Source organism: Onthophagus taurus, chromosome 2 (genome assembly GCF_036711975.1).
Source record: "Onthophagus taurus isolate NC chromosome 2, IU_Otau_3.0, whole genome shotgun sequence".
Taxonomy (NCBI): Eukaryota; Metazoa; Arthropoda; class Insecta; order Coleoptera; family Scarabaeidae; genus Onthophagus; species Onthophagus taurus.
In genome coordinates, this window is record NC_091967.1 from 20781831 (window position 1) to 20804094 (window position 22264).

The 22264-nt window shown below is 32.8% G+C and overlaps 2 protein-coding genes across 7 annotated transcripts in view; both read left to right on the forward strand.

Annotated features, from left to right (window-relative positions):
• Nucleotides 1-11991, forward strand: part of LOC111426155 (serine/threonine-protein kinase nemo) — a 76941-nt gene extending 64950 nt beyond the window's left edge. Inside the window, exons 4-10 of one of the 6 annotated variants that reach the window (XR_002707790.2) lie at nucleotides 368-474; nucleotides 540-625; nucleotides 881-1279; nucleotides 1342-1543; nucleotides 4699-4868; nucleotides 5406-5463; nucleotides 11543-11876. Coding sequence is in view for 3 of the 6 variants with exons in the window: in XM_023060537.2 (XP_022916305.1) it covers nucleotides 368-474; nucleotides 540-625; nucleotides 881-1279; nucleotides 1342-1543; nucleotides 4699-4792; nucleotides 6013-6091 (967 nt within the window). In the remaining 3 variants the exon portion in view is untranslated. Of the gene's footprint in view, nucleotides 1-367; nucleotides 475-539; nucleotides 626-880; nucleotides 1280-1341; nucleotides 1544-4698; nucleotides 4869-5405; nucleotides 5464-6012; nucleotides 6118-11542 lie in introns of all 6 variants that reach the window. The other 5 variants (XR_002707794.2, XM_023060537.2, XR_002707792.2 and 2 more) reach the window with 5 other exon arrangements.
• Nucleotides 11992-19961: 7970 nt separating this feature from the next.
• Nucleotides 19962-22264, forward strand: part of LOC111426038 (sterile alpha and armadillo motif) — a 95691-nt gene continuing 93388 nt past the window's right edge. Inside the window, exon 1 of the mRNA XM_023060402.2 lies at nucleotides 19962-20231. Within this exon, the coding sequence (XP_022916170.1) occupies nucleotides 20178-20231 (54 nt within the window). The 5' untranslated portion in view covers nucleotides 19962-20177. The remainder of the gene's footprint in view (nucleotides 20232-22264) is intronic.

Here is a 22264-nt window from a genome sequence, read left to right on the forward strand (position 1 = left end):
TTTTTTTTTGCACAAATAGTGCTAAGTTTCGCAACTGCGTTTACACAACTTTACACTTAAGAAGAAAGCCTTAAAATATATGTATACATATTGTTCGTTTTTTTACTTTCTAAACGTGACTTCCTGTCTGCAAGCACTTTTGGAAATGGTTGTTGCTTTATTGTTTGGTGGCCGAGCTGGTTTTTTGGTTAACCTACTTTGTCGTTCGTGCAAATAATGACAGGACTGAAGCGCGACCTACTTGTATTAGTTCTTGTTAAGTGTTATTTGAGCCCAAAGAACACATCAATTCGATTCAAATTGATTTTTAATCAGTTTTATAAAATTTATGAAATTTGAAGTAAATTTTCTTAACCGCTTTGTGTAGATATGTAATTACAGAACTTCTCCAAAGTGACTTACACAAAATTATAGTTTCCCACCAACCGCTATCGTCGGATCACATAAAAGTTTTCCTGTATCAAATACTTAGAGGTAAATATTTATTTTTTTAACTTATTACTAGTTTGTTTACTATTTAATTTCCTTGGGATTTCTAGGACTGAAATACCTACATTCTGCGAGAATATTACATCGTGATATAAAACCAGGCAACTTACTTGTAAATAGTAATTGCGTTCTTAAGGTAAGTTTACCACAAACACATCTACATCGTAACTTATTTTCTCCTTATTCTTTCATGTTCTTTATCTCTTCATGCAATCATTTTCATTTCACACGCTTTCAACATGTAAATCGCTTTCAACCGTTCTTTAATAACTATTAGTGTCTATCCACTTATAAATTCTACTTTCTATATTTCTTACGATGTTCTTCATCTTCCTTTTTTGGTATTTATTATTGTTTAACTTTCCCTAATTTAAAATTGTTTCTTTCGCAGATCTGTGATTTCGGTTTAGCGCGCGTAGAAGAACCCGATTCCAGTAAACATATGACGCAAGAAGTGGTGACACAGTACTACAGGGCACCGGAAATTCTTATGGGAGCCAGACATTACACGGCGGCGGTGGACGTTTGGTCGGTGGGTTGCATCTTTGGCGAATTACTCGGTCGGAGAATATTGTTCCAAGCTCAAAACCCGGTGCAACAATTAGAACTTATAACAGAATTGCTCGGAACACCCACCATTGACGATATGAAATACGCCTGCGAAGGAGCGAAAACACATATGCTCAGAAGAGCACCTAAACCTCCATCGTTAACTGCTCTTTATACATTATCCTCACAAGCTACCCACGAAGTTGTGCATTTATTGTGTCAGATGTTAGTTTTTGATCCAGTAAGTTCAGAAAAATAATAAGGATTTTATTAAAACATTTTATAAAATGTTCTTTTTTGTAGGATAAACGTATATCTGTAGTAGATGCTTTAGCTCATCCATATTTAGACGAAGGCAGATTGAGATATCATTCATGTATGTGCAAATGTTGTTATACGACAACGACGGGAATGAGACAGTATACAACGGAATTTGAAACGACGGCACCACAGCCTTTTGACGATAGCTGGGAACGAAAATTGACCTCCGTCCATCAGGTCAAAGGTAAAATAAAATGATTTTTTTAAAATAGATATTGTGTAACATTTGGGAAACAGGCATTTTTAAATTTAGCATCACTCAGTTAATTTCCAAGACAAATACACTGCCTCAATAAAGTTTCGAACACAATTATGTAACTTTTGTCGAAAATATCGTGTCTATATTTTCGACAACATGTTGTTCCAAGGTAATAAAATCTTGTTATGATTGATAAAAAAATTTAAAGGATTTGATCGGTAACATTGCGATTCGCGCACTCAAGTTTGACGAAAACATAATAAAGCCTTCAAAAAAGAAAATTTGTTTCTAATAGGAAATCACGACAGCGGTAACGTTATGTTTTGGCGAAGTATGTCATCTGCTGGTGTAGGAAATATGGTATAATAAATAAAGAACATTATCTTGATATTTTGTGCTAGATATTTTGGGATTGCGAAATCATTTATGTTCCAACAACATGATGATACCAAGCACATCGTAAAAATTGTGCGCATCAATCACAAAATGTTTCCCGTTAATTACAGTTGTCAGATCTCAATCCCATTAAACATCTATGGGATTAGATAAAGTGCAAAAGTCGGCAACATCCCATTACAAATTTAAATGAGATAAAAACGAGATAAATGGAACAAAATATATTTTATTACACCTACCCGTCGTTATCCCACCCATTTGTCGTTTCCTTTTTTTCTCTGCGCATATTGTGATACATGGTTTCGATTTCGAGACGTGAAAATTTTCCAGATGACTTTTGTTACATATGCGGTGAATAAGTGTTATTAAAAATCGCACAAAGAGCATTTCAGACTATGCAAGACCACTTTATCTTGTGTATTTTGGCATGAAACTCTGACATCAGGACAAATCATAGGCTCCTCATACAGTTTGTATGCAGTGTCTCAATGATCTAAGCTTCTGGCTCAAAGATAAAAAAGACTGCTTTACAATTTGGAATTTCTATGACATGGAGGGAGCCAAAAACCACTCCGATTATTGTTACTTTTACCATCTCGTTTTTTATGGTCCTGATCAGTACTCTTTGTCAATATCTTTGCTTCCAACCAACTTATCAGCCATCTCTTGAGATTCGGAACTTCCAGAAGTTTGAAACTCTGATATCGAACTTAGGTCCTCCGGAAGTGAAGGGAAAAGCTGAGATGCCTTTCTCACAAGTTGAATTTAATAACCAGACTAGAGCTGGGCCTTTCAAAAGAGATAACTAAATTGTTGAGAACTTCTTTTTATTAATTTAGAAATCGAGAAAAGAAATTTGTTAAGTACATCATCCAATATTTTCAACAACGCGGTACTACAGCTGTAACCCTTCCTAAATTAAATATGCCGACCGTGATTGGACCATTTCCAGTATATATGGCATTTGTTTCAAATTTTCATTTGCTATTCTTATAACGAAGTCGTGATACCATGTTTACGAGCATTCTTTTACTTTATTCCTCTATAATTAGCGGTCTTCTGCCTATTGAACTGCGCCTTGAGGCGGAGTATCTATTATTTCTTTAACCTGGTCCAACCACTTAGTTGGCGATCTTTCTCTTGGTCTTCTGTCTTCTACTTTTCCTTGGAATATTCGTTTTTCTAGGTTATCTCCATCTCTTCTGATATATGCCCAAAATATTATAGAATTCGTCGCCAGCAAATAAACTTTTAAGTTTCCATGTTTATCAGCAGCCAAGTTGAAAGAGAGAATAGATATCTGTAAGTTTAACATTTCCTTAACTGATATATGGACTTTTTTTCCGACAATTTATGATCAGTCAGCGAAGAACATAGAAGTTGAAAGGTTCAAGGAAGATGGAACAAGAAGGTGCCGACTACTGTGGGATCTTAACACGAGATATATTTAAGATTGAACATAAAACAAGAACGTCAAAAAGAAATAATATATATTTAATATACAGGTTGTGTCAAATGTCTGGAATATAGCCAACAACTTCGCCATTTCTGGTTTTAAAGAAAAATGTTTCAAATACAAATTTCTTTATTAATCATGGCGCATTTTTTGGGCGATATTTGCTTGTTTGTATTGTTTTTTGTTCCGTTGCTATGGCAACCAACATTGTTATTTTAAATGGAATGCATATGTTTTTTTTGCATACTTTGATAGAGGATAAATCCCTCTATGCGATGAACATATCAAATCATATGATTTTATAAGAAAAAAAACGAGAAAAAAAAGCGGTTTGTGAAGATATTATCAACAAATTACAATCAAAGTAGGCGCCGAAATGACGCCGTTGACAGCTTTGCAAAAAAATGACAGTTTCAACAATTATGAATAACTAATAATGTATGAGTACACACATTTAATGTAGTTTCATCATTGGTAGCCGTCTTCGACCGTTCACTTTTGGAAGATTTTTAACACTTCCGGTATTAAAGAATTGTTTTAATATTTTAGATACTATCCGATATGTGGATTGTGTATCCGGGTAAATATTATTGAACAGTGTGCAAACTTCACTTTGAGTGCGTTTTCTATCACCGTACCCATACATAATTAATATTTGGATTCTTTGTTCGCTTAATTGCACCATATTTGTTTAAACTGTAAATTTTTTGACATTTAAAACTGTCAACGGCGTTGTTTCGGCACCTGCTTTGGTTGTAATTTGCTATTTCATATTTTTAGAGAACGCGTTTTTACTCGATTTTTTTCTTATACAACCATATGATTTGATATGTTAATCGCGTAGAGGGATTTATCCTCTATCAAAATATGCAAAAAAAGCATATGCATCCCATTTAAAATAACAATGTTGGTTGCCATAGCAACGAAACAAAAAACAATCTAAACAAGCAAATATCGCCGTAAAATGCGCCACAATTAATAAAGAATTTTTTATTTGAAACATTTTTCTTTAAAACCACAAATGGTGAAGTTATTGGCTATATTCCAGACATTTGACACACCCTGTTATATTCTTGTTGGTCATTTTATATAAGTTACAAGAACAGTATTTTATAGAAGTTGAAAGTATATGGAGACTTTATTGAGGTAGTGTGTATATTTTTACCAAATTAAAGACTCAACTTCCTATGTTGAATGTGATAATTATTAAAAAGTCTATTTCCAATAAGTCATCCTATATTTGCATTAAATATTATACTAATTTTATGTTCTAATTATTTTCTTGTAGAGGAAATGCACAAGTTTATAGCGGAACAGCTGAATACGAGTAGAGTGCCGTTGTGCATCAACCCACAGAGTGCTGCGTTCAAGAGTTTCGCCAGGTAAGACGGCAGCCGACATCCAGCGAGAGCGCAGCGCCATTGCATAGGTGACCTGACCGCACACTGTCCATTTGGTGTACGTTATTTACCTAATATCATTTTATTTATTACTTTCATCATTATCATCAATCACAAAACAACCATTTAAACAAAAAAAAATTCGGCACCAGCTATTATCTCATCATACATGTTTTCTTAGATTTTTTACTCCCAATCTATTCATATCTTTCAATAGCACTCATATTTAATCAAGATGGAGGTTTTACGTGAGATTTTTCTATTCTTTATCCGCAATTATAACTTCGCTAAAACACTATTTCTGGGTTAAAAAAAATAATTTATTTGTAAATAATTGTTGCTTTATTTTTTATGGGTATCTATAGAGAGCTTACATTTAACTGGATGTGGTGTACAATAACATTTACTTTATTTTTGTAAATAATTAAACAAAAATACAACATTAACATCTTCTAAATCTTTAAATTCATTAAAATTGGGTCTAAAATTGTAAAGATATTCTAAAACGTGTGGGTTTTATTAGAACATTACTAAATTATTTGTTTTCAGAATTCAACGTAAAAAATATGTTTTGGTGACGATAATTTTATTTCAGATAATTAAACGACTCCCACAATTTGTTAAAAACGGACCCTGTCTTACTACTACCATCGGTATGTATTCATAAAAAAGACAACAATAAAATCAAAAAAGAACACCATTAACACACATTTTGCATCCACGTTCATCATACAAGAACACGTTCATTTTTATTATTTTTTTCCAACCTGAAACGCGAAAGAATTAATTTTAAAACCCACCTTCGTGTCTGTGTGCGTTTTTATTACTATTTCTTTATTTATAGAATTAAAAAAAAAACTATACAATCTAAATTAATGAAGTACATAGAGAAATGTTTTCTGTTAGATAGAAGTAAATTATGTACACCAAATGGCATCAGTGTCCTTCTTAAATGTGTAATTGTACGTTTTCGATGTGTTTTCATTTTTATTTATATTTTTATTAACAATAATTATTCCCTTCACGTTGGCCTGTGCAATTTAGATGTTTAAATCGTATTTGGTAGTTAGTTTTTGTCCCTCACCAAGTAATAATATCCATTAATACATTTTTTGTTTAAATCCTTTAATTAACACCGAACGATTTCGCGGAAAATCTAATTAAGATGTAGCCGCCTTAGTAAGATGATGGTTGTTATGCAGGAGTCGAAAGGCTTGCGTCCCTTTTAAGAAGGCCCTAGAAATACTGTTATCACCCGTCATCTTTCTCTGTGCTGCGTGAACACCGCTTTGCCCTTTGCGATTTAGGTTAGTGCTTTTTAATTTTTTTCTTTTATACTTTTATGTTTACTAATTATCGTTTTTTTTTTCATATTTGCCGGTTAGATGAGTATTTGTCTTATAAATTTGATATTTTTTTAAGAAAAAATTTTATTGTTCTGAAAGATACATGAAACAATAAAATTTTTCTTAAAATAAAATTTATAGCCGTGTGTGTCAGTGTGTGTATTTGTTTGTAACAACGCTTATTATAAAACAAATAATTAAAAGATATGTCATGAAGGAATGATTATTAAATGTTGGTGATGAAATAATAATTTTATCATAAAGGGTGGCTTATGTTAACACTATTATGTTCGTCTACTTTAACTTTGTTTATAACTAAATGTAGACAGCAAATGATTTTGGATTTACTAACTTTAATTAGTGATAAAGCAATTCGGAAAAACAAACATTGTTTGTTACAATGAAAAAAACATTATAAGAAAATATTGCTTTAATTATTGTTTGCTAGATAAAAGTGTTGAACTTGGGCATGTGTGTTTGCGTACTAATAATAGGTTACAATTAACCTGTTATTGACTTTTTTATGGCTAACCATGCGGAATGCGACTTTTTAAATACAAAGGAGAACATAAAAATATCCGGAACGTTAAATATTAATTGTCCATTCAATCGAAATATATAGGTTTTTAGGTAAATCTATGGTTTAATTATAATTATTACAACATTACTGTAATATGATTCATCATTTTATTAGTTTATTGTAGATATTTAGTTTACGATTGTCGCTTTATCAGTTGTTGTTAGTAAGTTTGTCCAAAACATGGAAAGTTTTTATTCGAAATGGAAGTTCATTGAATTTATATTGTTACATAATTTGTTCATCCGCAATCTATTCCAACCGTAAACAACTTAGGTGAGAAATACACGATTATTTTGCATCAAAGAAATTGAACAACAATCATATCTTGAAAATTATCAAATTTTATGGTTTATGAAATCTTGTTAGAGATTAATGAAGCAACATCTAAAAAGAACTAACACCACTAATCTCTAACTAAATGTACATAATAATATATTGCGATAAATCATTTTTATATATCTTAGGCAATTTTATAGGTAAAATGCCTAATTTGTCCTGTACTGTATCTTTGTATTTTCTGTGAAGGATTACTTATCATGTGATCGATTACTAATCAGTTTTATCATGGGAAAATTTTGTGCAATCGGAAATTGAAATGTACGTCAGCAGCGATTAATTGGAATGAGGCACGATTACTATCGTCACTTTCCATTTACCACATACCGAATCCCCTACGTTTCACCCAGAAGCATAAATATATTCCAAATAAATCAAATCTGACAAAACTTTTGGCAGTATGTGGAAAGTTAACTTATCATATGTAGTATTTTATTTATACTATTTATACTTTTATTTATATTGATATGCATACAATAATAGTTCAGCGTTTTTGACAGGGTTATAGTTATTGTGGGACAAAAAAAATAAACTTTTTTTTATGCGATTTTCTAGATTTCTTTAATGTTAAACTTCATTGATATTATATTTTCCATTAATAAAGTACTTACCTTGAGAAATCGTAAAGTTAGTGAGTGTGGCTATGGAACGATCTAACGTTGTTTTATATTGCCTTTTCTTATGCTGAGAATGTTGCGATATCTTGTGAAATATAATATCTGTAACGAACAAGTTGTCAAAGTTTGGTAAGATTCATAACTAAATTTATTCATACAAGAGTTTCGGACTGTTTAAGAACACGAACATGACATGGTCGATTTTCATAACAATTTATCAACATGTTACGAGCACTTATACGAATCATGGGTGTTTACTACGCTATCATATTATACAGGGTGTTTCAGGTTTTTGTAGCAGGACTTTAACAGTCGATAGATCTTTTAAAATTAACATGAAAACTTCATATAAACATAGGTCGACAAACGCTTGTCGCCTGGCCTAAGTACTAGGATACTTGCAGAGCAACATGAGGTGCCACAATTTGGCGAATATTGAGGCACAATCAACTCCATCCATATCACATGCAACGTGTGCAAGCCCTACTACCAGTAGATCTCATTCCATTCTTGGAATGAATTGACCCTTTCATTCTGGATAATCGATTAACTGGTGCTCATTATTTACAATTTTTGCACGATAATTTACCCAACCTCATTCCGCTGGATTTTTATTGTTGAAGTCACTTAAAAAACATAGAGTACGCCACCAAAGTGCCTACTTTTGCTACAACTTTTTTCACCTATTAGTCTTTATTTGTCATGAGGAATAAATCCCCAAGTTTGTGCGTATAGGTTGAGAATCAGCCTGTATCTTAATATTTAATTTTTGGTGTTTTATTAACACGTAATTATAAATAATATAATGTATTTTACAAGACCTGTATAATCAGGTTTGTTGTATTAGGTTTTTCTCCGTGTTTATCTTCCGTGGTCTTGTTCCTATTGGTGTCCAGTGCAGAATTTGATCTGCTAGTCGCTCTAGCCTTTTTCTTTGTACATGTCCGTACCATGTAACTTTATGTTAATGCAGTTTTTATGTCATCTACAATGTCAATTTTTACTTTCATTTCGTTTTTTATCTTTTCCAGTTCAGATTTTCCCGCAGTTCTTCTCCAGTAATCAATTTCTGTAGCTTTTAGTATTCTTTCTGTGTTATCGTTTATAGGCCACACTTCACACCTATAGGTTATTTATGTACTGCTAGTTATTGAGCTGTATATTCTGTGTTCGTTTTCTTTTGTTATATGTTTATCGCACTATACTGTTTTGTATGGGTACTCCTTGTTACATCGCTAACATCGCCTCGTCAAGTATTTATTCTCTTCTTTGATATTTTTATGTCCAGGTATTTCTATGAGCTGCAATGTTTTGTTTGTCCAAGATAGGCAGAATTTGTTGCTTACCTCCAACACACGTCTTCAGTTTTTTGTCAAGTTATATTATTTGTCAAGTTAGTTTGCGAGTAATAACTTTTAAATAGTGTTGGCGCTAAACAGCATCTGCATTTATGTTAGTATTTTGTAAGGTTTTCCAGAGTTTTATTAGACGTTTTAGCAGTTCCTGGTTGTATCTTGTATATTTGAGCTAATCTTGACATCTCTGCGATGAAGACGGCTTGTTCCTCTATCTCCATTGCACTCGTCTTTTCTTTAAGTATTCTGCATATATATTCTGCTGATAGCATTGCTTGCCATAACTTCTATTCCTTTGGTACTTCTGATCTATTTATACATGTTTGGAATAGACTTCTAAGCATCTGGTTTAGTTTGACTATTCTATATTTAATAAGTTTTCCAGGTATAGTATCGCATTAGTTAAACATTGAAAATTATAATTGTAATTTTTCAATTTGAAAATTTCAGTGATTGTTAATAAGATTAAGACGACAGAGAGCAAAATAATGAGGCATCAGGTGGAAAAGATGATGTGTTGTTGCAATGGATTTTCGTGGCGATGAAACATGATGTCTACAAAAACAGAACAGAGAAATGTGTATGGAAGGACACAAAATTGAAGACCCATGAAAGTCAATGCGCAGGGTTGCGAATTCGAGAGGTCGCATGATTTGCAGATATATTTATGTTACAGTTTCTTGTAGAAAACAATGTTATGAATTAATTTACGATAAGTTAACGTGGTTTCAAACACTTATTAAGTTGAAACCGTATGTATGCGGCAGGAGTATGGCTAAATTCTAGATGAAAATCGTAAATTTTCTATCACGAGCGATACATTGAAGAGCTAAAATGGTTCATTTAAACATAAAAACCTCACTTCAACGAACGAACATAAACGGCTGTTGCTGACTTTTTGTCGGACACTGTATATGTGATATAGCTCAATGTTTACGTAATTCTCTGGTGTAATAACAGCGAGTACTGTTATTACACCAGCTCGAAGGGCTTGATCGTCTTGAGTCTTCTGATCTAGTTCACAGTGTCGAGGATTTGGATGGCTTTGATATTAACATGACGAAGAAGTTGTTCATGGCTCGTGGCGAATTTGTTAACGGTATTCATTTCCTTGTTCCTAATGAGATCATCATTTCTACAATACCAAGGAGAAGTAACAATGGTCCTTAGACTTTGTTTTGGTGTCATAGGATTACTACTAAATTATTCTTATTGGTATAACCCCACAGCTTGATGTCATATGTCCATACAGACTTGAGAATTGTTCGTAAAAACTATATACTGGCTGTCCCAAAAGACTTTCTTAATTTGCTTAGTTCACTGCGCGGACACATCCGCTGAGCAAGGAGTGGAATGTGCTTGTTGTATGCTATACTGTTCCGTGATGAAATTTTTGTAATCTTTATTATTTGCGGCACATTAGAAAAGCATCTTCTACACAACTCATGCAAAAATGGGTAAAGAAGTTTGAGAAGATCGGTTCGACATTAAATAAACCTCAGATCAATGACGTCAAGTACCGCGGATTAGTTCCCTATTGTGAAAGAATTTGCGTCTCCAACCCTACAAGAACTAAAACCGACTGATATTGTCCAGATTTAATTTCGCAAATGTAATGTATATTAGGATATACAATAACACTCCTCAGATTTTGTGCGAATTAAAAGAGAATATTCCAAGAGTTTTGCCCACAGCCTATAACATAACATCATATAACAGTATACACCATCATATAGCATGCATTAATTCAGGAATACTACTGGTATATAGTAGGTAAAGGTCTCGTCCTAATACACTGCCTAGTGGTACTCCTGCATGAATTGCTTTAAGTTCAGAATCATCGATTTCCTGATTAACCCTAAAGGCTCAATCTATAATATAAGATTTTAGCAATTTGAAAACTCTGTACTAGAGAGTACATATGAGCTTGATAATTAGTAGTGGTCCCTCATAAGCCTAAGCTATATCTAGGAATACAGTGCAAGCTTTTCTTTCTTTTAGCGACTTTTCAATTATATCTGAGATCATGTGAATGTAATCATTAGTTGAGTTAATCTCTCTGAAGCCAAATTGATGGTCTGGGATTATATTTTTTCTTCTATAACTGGTTTTCATTTAACTGGTTTTTAGGATTGTATTTTTTGCATCAACATTTAGTAGTCACTATAAATGTTAGTAATAGTACGACAATGACTAAATATCTAAAGAAGGTTACAAGATTAGAATTGCTATGTTGTATACAGCATTAACGGAATCAATTTACATGAAGTCATGATTTAAATACAAATATACAATACCTTTCAAAGCAGTAAGAGAATAGAGCTGTGATCTATTGATTAATTAATAGCTAAAAATGTTTAAAGAATTAAAAACATAAGTCACCTTATATAATAAAATATCAAACTAAAATTAATAAATGTTTAATAATTTAAATGTATATTATAAATAATATAATTAAAAACGTCAAGTTACTGATAGTTGTGATATTATCTTTTCAGTTCGACGGTGGCTCATCCTTCAGAGTTGCCACCATCACCGCATCAATGGGACTGACCGTGGGCGGGACGTAGGTAACGTCGTTCCTCGCAATCTAGCGTCAAAAGGGCGTCTCGCCAACATAACCATCAACAGCAACAGCGTCAGCATCATCATCGTATGGCGCCGACGCTGCAGCAACAACGGTCGCCGACCTAGGAAGAAAATACAAGCAACCGGTACACCAAAAATACAAATTCAGGGATTCTTTGCAATGCAAAAACGGACAATCTGCGCTCGTTCGCCGTCGCGTTCCTCCTCCTTTAACTATAGACATTCTACCTGCCTCCTCTTCTTGTGTGTTTTCTGTTTTTTATCAACATGCGACATAACTACAATGTGTATATTAGCCGATATAAGAATTTCGATATAAGACGTGTGATTTTAGACGGTTAAGGATTTAATGAAAATGATGCAAACAAAAAGAAATATCGACAATGACTTTCTTATTACGCGTAACGTGGTAAGGTTTATTTAGTTTAAGTTATTGAGGATAATGAAAAAATGAAATGGGATGAGAATAAGGAAAAATGAAAGGGGATTTAGAATCATATATCGTCGTAGATCTGCTAAAAAAAGTAAATGTATTGATGGAAATGGAAATATGGATTGAGAAGTTAATTAAGAAAGAAGTTAAGAAGTGAAATTAAAAAGTCGAGATGAGGGAGAAAATCGACAAACAAACCAACCTCCTCTTTGTGTACAGTTTTTTATTGAACACTGCCTTTTCGTTTAGCGGTTAGTTAAAGAAAAAAAAAACTAAACAAAAGTGGATATAAAGTTAGCGTACATATGTAAGTAGATATGTATATGAGTTGATAAGACTGGGAGAAAATTTTTCATTTATTCTAACTTTCGAATTGTCTAGGAATCTTTCAAAAACTGTATTTACACTTCAACTAGCCAATTTTTTTGCCTTTTTTCTACAACACTTTACTATTTAATCACTTTATCTTCTCACATAGCTCGTAAAGATAATAAATAATTAATAATAATCTATCAAAGTGGGACCATACTAAAAAACTCTCTTTATATTTCTTTTATATATATATACATATATTCTGTTTGTAGCGAATCACCGATTTCTAAAAAATAATATGTAAAATAAGATTGAAAGATTCTAAGTTTCGACAATTCCAAAGTTTCCACAACGTAACGTTAATGGTATTTCTTGATTAATACGAAAAAAATTGTAAAAAAAAAAAGAAAACCGTAAGTGTACGTGTACAGAGATGCTAAAACAGGTTTAGAAAAAAACCTCATGATTAAAATAAAAAATTTAACGATTATAAAAATTTAGTGTACTCGATGTCACATTTAGTTAGGCATACGCAGTGTGGTGATACGAATAAGAATTGAAAAAAGGATGTGAAGTGCGTTTCTAAAACACAAAAACAAAAAAAAATTTATTTGGAACAATTTTTAGAAACCACTAAATCTAAAAATGAATACGAAAAAAACCATCCCGTTTAGCATAAATTTGGATTTAGAAATTTTTAGATAAAACCAAAAATTAAAAAAAAAAAATATATATATAAACGAATTATTTGAAAATAAAAAACGAATTGGTCGGTGATGTGTCTAAAAAAAAAGTAAAAAAAGATTATAATAATAATAATAATGAAAACTGAAAGCTCTAAGTGTAAATAGTTAATTTTTAAAAACTGAAAAATGGAAAAAATACAATGAGTGTTTTTAGTGAGTAGTAAGAAAACTCTTTATAATAGGCGTTTAAGGGTTTTTTCTGAACACCTCCAAATATTAAAGTGCATTGCAGACGTCGTTAGCTTTTTAAGCAATTAGTGCTTAATGTTCGTCTCGTAAAGTGTAAGCGGAAAATCACGGATAAAAAAAATTTAAAATTAAAATTTGTCATCAAATCACTCATAAAATCTCTGTAATGCAATTTTAAGTTTGTCGAGTTGTGTTGGCTAAGTTTTTTTAGACAATTAAATATTCGTTCGTTTTTGTAAATAACACAATTTTCTTTTTTTCAATTTAATTAAAACTACTACACGGCAATCTATGTTGGTGCCAACAAACATTTTTTTATAGAAATATTGACATTGTGCATTTAGGTAATTCACTTCTATGTATTTTTACATAATTACAATTAATTGTTTTTAGATAGACACCTTACCAATTTAATTTTTTTGGTATTGAAACTTTGTATTTGTATATATTAGTTTTCAAGCTATGTAATTTACTCTTTTTTTTTGATTTTATGTTCCTTTTTATTCTATAATTATTTAAATTTACAACTCTACCTGGTCCACTGGTTTAGATATGATTTTCATTAAATTTTAATTTAATCGCGTTTATATATTTTTGGGGATTCTTTTCTTTTTTTAGCTAATTTTACAAACAATTACTAACAAATATTTTATAAATCCCCATTAATATATTATAGCAATTTTAAAGACTATTATTAACCATTAATATTATTAAATAATTATTTCGACCAGTGTCAAATTGTTTCGATAGAAAAAAAAAAAAAGAAAATGCTGCCCCCCTGAACGAATTAAAAAACAAACTTAAACATTATCTATGATATAATTCTTTCGTAATTTTTAAATTTAAGAAACAACAATAAAAACACAATATTGTAATTATGGCGTAACTAATTCCATTTTTTTCCACAGATCTCAAACTGATTAAGCAAAACGAATCGTTTTTTTGCATTGTATATAGGTTCGTATTAATATAATTTTTCGTCCCCAATTTTTTTTTTTCGTTCTCCGATGGTCAGTCTGTATTGAATTGTCAACTTAGGTATACTCTGATATGAAAACAAAAAAAATACAATTACACTTAAATCTGTTGGAAGTTGTTTTATTTATTTTTATATTCTTCTACATATACAGAGTGTATCTGAATGACATGCCCAAACTTCAAGGGGTGATTCTTTAGGCAATTTTAAGGGTACTTTGATATATAAACCATGGGCGACTTGGGCTCCCCTAAGGAGCTACACCCCTCCAAAAATGGCGGAAAATTTTGATTTAATTTTTTTTTCTCAAAAACCATAAACGCTAGGACAACGAAATTTGGGGAATATGTTTAACTGGTAGTAGGGCACGTTTTCACCCTATTTGTACTTTCAACCTATCCTTCTAAACTACTAAACGTAACCACCCCCTTTACATTTTTGCTAAAATTTTTTTATGCAGAGGGTAAAAATTTATATGAGAAAGTACCCTTAAAATTGCCTAAAGAATCACCCCCTGAAGTTTGGGCACGTCATTCAGATACACCCTGTATATTATTGTGTACATATTCAAAGATTTTTCAAAAACACAAAAATTTTGACGCATTTATGTCAACATAGTAATAGAAGTAATACATTTAGTATCATATTAGTATATTTAATATAAGAAAGCAGGAATTTTAAGAGCCGTGGAAAGTTGTCCAAATCCTTCTGTAAAATGATTGGCAAATGTATGAATTGGTGAAAATAATTTACGTAATTCTGAAACATCTTCTAGCTCCATGCTCTTTTCCCAGCGATATCCAATAACTTCAGTGGCCTATTTATATTTAGAACATCTCAAAATAGCAATTAACTGCAAACTACTGTACAGTTTTATTGTGGGCAAATCTTTTACTATAGAGCTTCTCATTACATTCGTGTAATATATTCGCGTACAACCTCTTTGACTGTTCTCCCTTTTTGAAAATAATCAACAAAGATTATGCAAATTTAGTTGCGTTTGCCTTCTTTGGAGCTGATTCTCTTCTTCAAGTCTGTTGTTTTGACTAGTGGTGGAAAGGATATCCGGCAACTATTCGGTATCCGAACATTTGTTAAAATCCGGCCGGATACCGGATAGTTACCAAATATCCGACTTTGACCGGATATTAAAAACCTATTACTTAGTACTCCACCATTCACAGGAATTAATATCTCTTTTAGGTGTTGGACACTGCAGATAATAATCAAGTTCAACCCCAATAGGACATTTTTCATTGAATACAACTTTATTTATCATTAGCAACCTCATTGTAACAATCCCAATACAATATGTCAAATATGAAATAAAATATGTCCTCTAACCGTCTTCAGAAGACCTGTCAAATTTCATACTCATAGCCATAATTTAGCCTAAATTACATCATGCCCGTTCTGATAAAAATTAGTTAATATTTAAAATAGAAATTTAACATGTACAAGTGTGTTTATGAAATTTGACAGGTCTTCTGAAGACGGCCGAAATTAATAAAGACAATTAAAATAAAACCTATCACCTTAGTAAATACAAATTTTATTACCTACATTATCCGGAAAAGGGTGAAATGAATATTAACTTAAACTATGAATTAAAAATATATCTATGTAAGTACTTTCAAAGTTTATTTCTTTCCTTGTGGTAATGGCGAAGAGCTACAACAGGCAACACAAAAAGTAGGACTGAAAATAAACTACAATAAAACAAAAATTATGACAAATTTAGTACCTAGCGAACCTGTGAAGGTGGACAACGAGAACATCTAAATCACTGAGAAATACATATACCTTGGCCATTAAGTCGGGATTGGTAGAGACAATCAGACGTACGAGCTCTCGAGAAGAATAATCTTAGGTTGGGCAGCTTATGGCAAACTTCGTGGGATATTTAAGACGGATATCCCCATAAGCATGAAACTGAAAGCTTTCAACCAAACAGTGCTCCCAGTCTTACCATGCCGGGCAGAATCACTTTCAAAAACATTTGTAAGAAAAGTGACACAACGCAGAATGGAGAGATCCATGTTGCGGTTGTTCCTGAGAGACCGAATCCGAAATGAAGAAGTGAGAAGAAGAACGGGTGTAGAGGACACGTGGGTAGATATGGTAGGTGGACGAAGAGAATCCTCGAATGGCGACCAAGAAAATAGCAACAAACTGGATCGCAATGGCTCAGAACAGGGAGGACTGGAGGTGCCTTGAGGAAGCCTATGTGCAGCAGTGGACAGAAACGGGCCGGTGATGATTGTTAATAATAATGTAGTTAAATAAAATTAGGTGTAGTTACTAATTGGCCCAAGGTACACACAACGTTGGTTCAAGGTACAACCCTGAATCAATTTAAACCAAGAGATTTGATAAATAACTCATATATTTTTGAAATATTAGCTATAGAAATAAAATGATCCAAGATATAACACGTTCCCCTACTAGGTTGTTTTAACAAACAATAAAGTTGCTACTGGTCTGTAAGGTATCGCCAAAAATAGAAATATCAGACGTATGTATAAAATTTAATGAACAAACTGTACTTTGGTGGTGGAAGATGGATAGGATCTTTAACCACGAAGGTGACCTCCATTGTTTGTATTCTGGAGAAGTTTTGAGTATGATATTCACAGAATTATTTTTCTTGTATTGTTATTTTGAGCTTCTAAGGTTCCTTCTGAAAGATTGGTGTAACACAGCTGCGTATATAATGCTTCCACTTGAATGGGTAGTTTGTAATGCTTAGCTACATATAATACTATACATATTCGTGAACATGTAAATAAACAGCATCTGTCAAATGACCAGAGAAATTTACTACATACTGGCATAAAATTGTTTTAAATATTATTCCAAACCGCTTAATTAAACATTCATTTATTCCAGTGCTACTTGCGGTTAGATGGGGATTTAGAAAGAATTTTTGTGCAATTTCCGTCATTTGTATTCTTTTATCAGTTCGTTTTGTCTACTTGCTTTATTTGCCAGATTTTTGTGTCTTACCCAGATAACGCCTCTTTGTGGATAAAACCTTTGTTTAAAGCGATAATTTGTTTCAACGCGTGTTTCTAATATTTCAAGCTAAGTAGTAATTAATCTGATTATTGTGTGGCTTAGTTTTAATGTTGAGGATTTATATCACTCGATACTTTGATTGCCGATATATTATCGATACTTTACTGCTCCTTTATCAATTTGTTGTTCATATAATAAAATAAATTGTTGCAAAATTGCACAAATCAATTTAATTCCCCTTAAAATAAACGAATCTGGACCTACTACCTGTAACTTTGTTACACATTTTGTACATTTACTCATAATGTCAAAAATTTTAGAAAAAAATTATAAATGTCAATGTTCGTAGTTCCTAAAATGTAGTGACATCAATTGAGACATGACTTTCTATCTTCTACCTTGAGTTGTTTCTCTCGCATTGCCTTTGCGATGCCTTCATTCCTGGATCTTCTCGATCTTCCACAGTTTTTCCTCCCTGGCGGAATCCATTTAAATAACTTCGTCGGGCAGCGGTTGTCAGTCATCTTCATCAGGTGTCCAAACCACCATAAACCTTTTACTTTGATCGTGCCTATCATTGTTGACGTTATTTTCATGCGATTTCGAATTTCGTCATTAGTTATTTGTTACATTTTTGACACCCTGGCGCTTCATGGACTAGACTTTTTTATAAAGTTTTGTGTTAGTTATTATCATATTCTGTTGAGGGTTCTATCGTTATGTGAGATGACACCATCAACAACTGGATTGGTTACGAGTTTCTGCAGGAAAAAAGACGGGCTTCCTCAGGAATTGGTCAGTAATCAACACTGTTGTTTCCAATTATGCTTATCTTTGTTCTAGTTATATGATTCTACGATAGCTGAAGCCTGGCCTGACGGAGCATTCATAGAAATTTTGAGGAAATAGTTTATGGCGGGAGATTAACCCCTGTAAGTCTTAGCTTATTCGGCTGTGTAAGAATTCTTATTAGTCAATAACTTCGCTATCGAAATCTAGGCAGAGGTAAACACCCTGGGACTGCATCTAGATCGCAACTTGGATTAAATTGAGTATTTATCAGACCTCATACACTGAGGATTATCATCATAGAGGATAACCCTTTTAGAAGAAAGTTGGTTATTATAGGACTGAAACCTTTAATGCACAAGCTCGAGTTTTATTCGGGACAAAGTTTTCATTGTTGAAGTGTTTACTTGTGATATACGTGCCTCACGCCGATATGAATCTATTTATATTTATGTTATTGATTATACATTATTGAAAACCCGACAAATGTTTTGATACGCAACTATGCAATGTTTCTCTGCATACACGTTGTAACGAGTTTGGTAAATTTCATTTAATACCACCTCTTCTATACTCTGGTTGTATATATAACTTTATTACCCAAAAATGATCAACAGGATTTCTTCTTCTTCTTCTTCTAGTTTTGAATAGGGATGCATCCTTGCTTGTCAAGCCTCATATTTGGACTTTACTCCGCAGATGAGGAGAACCAGCTCTGTGCCCATCTCTTCGTCCTTGTGATCTTTCTCTGTCGGTCGTCCATACATGCATATTCTGGCCAATCTCCTCTCATCCATGCTTTTTATATCCTCCTTCCACCTTTTCTTTCTTACTACTCTCCATTTTACTGCATCCTGTATGTTACATCTTTCGCTGATGAGAGGTGTTGGTCTGCATATTTCGCAGTGTCATTCTTATTATAGTGCTTATATTTCGCATCCTTATTCTCTGTTTAGTCCCCTTTGTTTCTGCTGTCGTCTCGGTACCATATGTTAGTATGGGTCGTACCATGGCTTTATATATTTTCATTTTTCCTTCTACACGCATGTTTTTGTTCCGGCATATAGTGCCCCTTAGACAGCTTGCCACTTGTGTCGCTCTTGTAACTTCTACTTGTGCTTCCTTACATAGATCTCGATAGCTTGTAATTTCTACACCTAGATATTTAACATGCACAACTTGTTCTATTATAGAGTCTTCAACTTGTAGTTTGCAGAAGCAAGGCGCTTCTTTGAATATTACCATACATTTTGTTTTCTCCGTTGATATTTTCATATTGTATTGCTTAGTTACTATGTTGAAGTGATACACTAGTCTTTGCAGGTCATCTTCGTTACTTGCAATCAAAACGGCGTCGTCGACATTGCAAACTATGTTAACATTTTGGGTCCGTAAATAAAGATTGCATCCGTTGTGCCTCTATCCGTGCTGCTCTTCTGCTATTTCGAGTATCTTTGTTGATATTCAAGTATTATTGATGTAAATATTTTCATTGCGGCATTAAGGAGAGTAACTCCCTGTGTTTTCTGGCATCTTGCATTTACCTTTTTTGTATAATATTTGTTCTCTAACATTTCATTCGTAATTAAATCAGGACTAGGGCTTTATCTGTTTTTCAGTTACTCAAAATTGCTATGATTTAGTTTTATTGATTCGATAGTAAGATGAGAATAGTCCACTCAAATTTCTTTTAAATTAAATTTATTAATTAAGTTTCCTCAAAAATTTTCGTTTAAATAATTAATATTCAATAGAGCTATTTTAAAGTAAACATAAAATCGATACAGGTAGAGAAGCTGTTCACAGCGCACTCTTGTAACGAAACACATCAAACATTCCAAGCGTTTATTTCGAACGCGACTGTTCAAACGAATCGAACTCGAGGAAAAAAAAACGACTCACGAAACGAAACAAAATCAAAACGAAAATAAGATATAGCATGCTTAGAGAAATGTGACTAAATTCGAGTGAAGTAAATAAGAAACAAAAGTGAATGTTTATTCCACAGTATTAATAAAATTAAGTTTTTGTTATTGTGAATTGCTGTGTAGTTATGACAGGTTTTAATCGTTTATTTAATTATGGGAAATGTTCATCAGTGTTTTTCAAACGCAAAAATTCCAAAAGAAACTACAGTAAGTATTAATGTTTTCGATAATTTTTCATATTAACATTTTTTTTTGCTGTTTTCTATTAATATTCTATTGAACTTTGAAAGTATTTGGGTTTATTTTCGGTGATGTATCATACTTAATGTATGCCTGTATACATTAATCGCAACTTCTGAACGTTATTTTTTTCGAAAATAAAAAAAAACAAGACGTCACGTTCTTTTCGAAACATCTCTTTGATTTTTTTCTCTTTTTTTTCGATAGGCGTTTTCTTTCTCTTCGAGTTGCGCGCGTTTGAATAAAATTATGCGATGACATCATTTTTCGACTTTATGCGATGTTTGCCTGAGACATTTTAGCTACCGGTTCCTTATTACTCTATGAGTACATAAACCGTAAATTGTAAATAGAAAATCGCAAGAATTCGAAGTATCCTTCACTTAAATACATAATTTATTAAGGATTGCTATTTTATTTTTTTTAAAATTAAATATAGTTTCTTCATGAGTCGTTAAGTTACAAAATTGTTCAATGTTAGATCATTCAATTAGATCCGCTTCATAGCTTAAATGATCCAATAATCATCAATTCTTTAAATTATTTTACGGCAATACATCGTAAATTTTGTTTTATAACCTAAACCAACCCACAGTTCTTTAACTACGGTTTTATGCATATTTTTTTCTTTCAAGTTTAGGTAATAAAAGTTGCAAAATAACCGCACGTGATTTCGTGTTTATTTGACTATTCATTTTAACCTTAGTGAAGGTTTTAAATTTTTTAAAAAAAGTTAATTTTCATCTATTCTTTAATAGATGGAGTTTCTGTTGCGTATTTGTATTTTCAAAGATTGGAGCTTTTATATTAAAAGCATTCAAAAGTTTTATGTTATATTACAAAGTTTTATCTCATTCGAATCCTTGGCCAATACGAAACTGAAAATGCACGATTCCAAATCTATTTCGAATTCCGTTAAAACGCCAAAATATTGCGAAAGTACTCGAAAATAACACAAAAATAATCTTTTTTTATTCTATTCGACATATTTTTTTCGACCGAAATCACAAAATGCCCAATCTCAATTCTTTCCAGTTAACCTTGTATAGCCCTTGGATTGATATCGCAAAGAATAACACTTTTATACAATATGTGGCATCTAAATGATATTTGATGCTTTCCACAGTTCCTATGCTTCGGCATTTACCTGGGATTTTTGGAATGTCCTTGGAGTGTGTCTGTAGCCCGTACGTTATTGTTTCTTCAACAACAGTTTCTTCGACAGTTTCTGATTTTGATGGGGAGAATTTATCATAAGAGTATATGATGTGAAAGCCTCTGTGTGGATCTGAGATTTGTCATGTGTTAGTTTGTGGTTCCAAGGTGGGAGATATAGTAGTTTTTGACTAATCATTTGAAAAAATTTAGCGGCCCCGTGGAGGGTTTTTATGGATATTATTTGCGAATAGTACCAGTCAGTGTTCTGGATGACTAGGAGCTGGTTGTAATTTGTTTTGTAAGTGTTATTAAAGATTGAGCAGGCATAAAGAAAGATTGGTTTAATGATGATTCCTGTTATTCCTGTTTTAATGTATTTTGATTTTGGTTGAAAGGGGGCAGAATTTGTTGAGAAGGAGTATTGACGTGTTATGTGACTGTTAGTTTCTTGTCTAGTATTAAATCCAGATATTTCGTGCAATTTGTGACTATGAGAAGTTGGTTGTTGAAGGTTGGAGAGGTGTGACGGATGAGTTTTGTTTGTGTGTAAAGTGTGTTAGGTTGGTTTTGTTGGTGTTAACCTTGATTTTCCATTCGTGGTAGTAGCTTTGGGGGAGTGTTAGGTGATTTTGTAGCTTTTTGTTGGCTTGAGATATTTGAAAGGATTCGACGGAGATCGCTGTATAGTCCGCGAACATGGATAGCTTTGTACGCGGAGTGGAGGGGGTCGTTGATGTGCGGAGATAGGCAGCTTCCTTGGGGGACACCAGCTGGTTATGTTTGTGGTGGGAATAGTTTAGAGTTTGCTCTAACTCTGAAGCTCCTATTGTTTAAGAAGGGTT